The following is a 2,694-nucleotide window of genomic DNA, read 5'->3' on the forward strand; positions in this document are numbered from 1 at the left end:
AAAGATCTTATAGCAGCTGGTGCAACTGCAGGTGAAGAGAGATAAAACATTACATTGTCAAGCAAACTTTGTGATTGTTTAAAACTAACATTTTCTTCTTCTTTTAAATATTTTGAAGCTAATCAACTTCGACTTTGGAATAAGGGTGTTGATTCAGAAAGCTTCAATCCCCGTTTCCGTTCTCAAGAAATGCGTATAAGACTGAGGTAAAAATAGAATAAACTTTTGTTGTGTGGCTTATATAACATTGATACTTTCCAGCTAATTTAAATGTTAAATGCTTTGTTATTAAACAGCAATGGCGAACCAGAAAAGCCACTAGTGATCCATGTTGGTCGTATTGGCGTAGAAAAGAGTTTGGAGCTTCTAAAAAGGTTAGATTTTTGTAGCTTGATTCTGAATTCCCTCCTTTTATGTGGTGTATACAATTCTAAAATTAGAAACTTGTGTGCAGTGTAATGGACAAATTACCTGAAGCTCGGATTGCTTTCATTGGAGATGGACCATACAAGTACTAATTTTGTTAAAGATTGGTCATACTGTCATCTAAAGATTTTTATAGAAAACAACATTGTAATTTTGTTTATCTGTTTGGCTTTCTTAAAGAGAGGATCTTGAGAAGTTGTTTACCGGAATGCCAGCTGTTTTCACTGGAATGTTACAAGGTGATGAACTCTCACAAGCCTACGCAAGCGGAGATGTGTTTGTGATGCCATCAGAGTCAGAGACACTTGGTCTTGTGGTTCTTGAGGCAATGGCTTCAGGACTTCCTGTTGTTGCGGCCCGTGCCGGTGGAATCCCTGATATAATCCCTGAAGACCAGGTCAGTTGAACTATCTGAATTAGAATTTTGCTGTCAAACCAAATCATTGCACATATAAAAATCATGATGTTATTATGTTATGGGCGAACCAAAGTACATTAAGTGATATTGAGCTTGTTGATTCTGATGTTTTCTCCCCTTAATTTCTTCTGATGTTTCTAGGAGGGAAAAACCGGGTTTCTGTTCAACCCTGGAGATGTTGAAGACTGCGTGACAAAGCTGAGAAATCTATTGCACGACAGTGAAACAAGAGAGATAATTGGAAAAGCGGCAAGAGAAGAAACGGAGAAATATGACTGGAGAGCAGCAACGACAAAGATACGCAATGAACAGTACAGTGCAGCGATTTGGTTCTGGAGGAAAAAGAAAGTACAGGTTTTGGGACCAATCAATTGGTTGGTTAAACGACTGTTTCCAGTGCCGGAAGTTAACGTGTAGGATAAGCAATGAAGAATTGATCGTTTATGGTTTCTTTTGCTGAAAGTCCTCTGTTTGGTTAATGATGTGTTTTTAATATCTTACACGCTTGGATTTGCTTAATATAAGTTGATGTTGTAAATTGTAATATACAGTGTATGTCTTTTTATTTCTATTAGGGGGGTTTAAAACCTGGTTTGGCCTTTAGGGTTTTAGTGTATTCTTTTAGATCACTACTTTTGTGTTTTTTTTTTATTTATATGTAATAAAAGTGTATTGTTTTGCATGATAAATTAGGAACAAGAAATGCCATTGTTACTTGTTAGTAAAAAGAAAAGGAAAGAAGCGAACCCAAAAATACTTAACTCTCTTCCTAAAAAAAAAGTAATTGTTTTGTTACCGTTGTTATCAATTACCTTATTCTAAGGTAATTGTTTTCTTACCGTTGTAATCAATTTCCTTTTTTTCTCGTGAATAACGTTTAGTTTATTAGTTTGCTTATATATTACTAGTATTACTCATTATTCAAAACTCAAAATAAAAAATTGTAACATAAATTAAAACTTTTTGATATTATTAGGCTTTTTGAGAAAGCATTTAGTTGGACCTTCATGGCTCGATAGTAATGTGGAAAAGAAGTTAAAAAAAAACCTCAGTCCGATTCAATCCAAATCCAAATCCAAATCCGGATCGATAAGAACCATAATAATGGACAAACTCTTATCAGAAAATTCAAAGTGAAAAAAGAAACCAAATTGTTAGTTGTTAGCGACAAAAAAACGTGTACAAGGTCGATACTAGTCACTGGAGGAGGCACAAGGACGCACGATCCTATCAATAGGCCCATTAATCGCAAATGATTGGGCTTTTGTTACAAGTGGACAGCCTACAGACATGGGCTGGGTCCCATTCCTACTTTGCCCCCAAACAATACGATTAAAGATAGTCCAAAGGTCAATTATTTTGTCGGAATTTTATTTTTTTTTCTAAATACTGTAAAAGTTTGCTAAATTGATTACTCTACAGGTTTGTTTAAAATTTAATTAAGAAGAAAAAGAGCTCCATTATCGAAATGAAAAAGACGGGATTTTGTACATTAACAATAAGGTCACATTAAGAACGTGCCCAGTGGAGGAGAAACAACAAAGACCAGTACTTAGCAGTATGTATGACTGACTCATAAAAAGACGCCGTCGCTTCACAACTCTTACTTAGATCGAGAAATATCTAATATTTTTTGATGAATCTCGACCGTTCAAAGTGCCATGCCATCATCAAATCAACTTTAGATATTTCTTTATTTTTTATTTTTTTTTTCTGTATTCAGGCAGAAGACCAAGTCAAAAACGGCGTCGCTTTCAACACTCGTAAGTGACTTCTGATACGTATTGCATAAACTCAGCATCCTTCTCAATCCCAGCCATAGTCTCCGGCGCCAAAACCACTTCCAGATC

At 35.4% G+C, this 2,694-nt stretch overlaps 2 protein-coding genes across 2 annotated transcripts in view; one reads left to right on the forward strand and one right to left on the reverse strand.

Annotated features, from left to right (window-relative positions):
- The window catches only part of LOC104768346 (sulfoquinovosyl transferase SQD2-like), a 3,539-nt gene extending 2,013 nt beyond the window's left edge, over positions 1–1,526 (forward strand). Inside the window, exons 9-12 of the mRNA XM_010492293.1 lie at positions 297–374; positions 455–511; positions 607–823; positions 986–1,526. Coding sequence (XP_010490595.1) covers positions 297–374; positions 455–511; positions 607–823; positions 986–1,261 — 628 coding nt within the window. The 3' untranslated portion in view covers positions 1,262–1,526. The remainder of the gene's footprint in view (positions 1–296; positions 375–454; positions 512–606; positions 824–985) is intronic.
- The window catches only part of LOC104768347 (uncharacterized acetyltransferase At3g50280-like), a gene marked incomplete in the record, with an annotated part of 3,020 nt that continues 2,639 nt past the window's right edge, over positions 2,314–2,694 (reverse strand). The window contains 1 exon segment of the mRNA XM_010492294.2: positions 2,314–2,694. Within this exon segment, the coding sequence (XP_010490596.1) occupies positions 2,599–2,694 (96 nt within the window).

Source organism: Camelina sativa, chromosome 20, assembly GCF_000633955.1.
Source record: "Camelina sativa cultivar DH55 chromosome 20, Cs, whole genome shotgun sequence".
Lineage (NCBI taxonomy): Eukaryota > Viridiplantae > Streptophyta > Magnoliopsida > Brassicales > Brassicaceae > Camelina > Camelina sativa.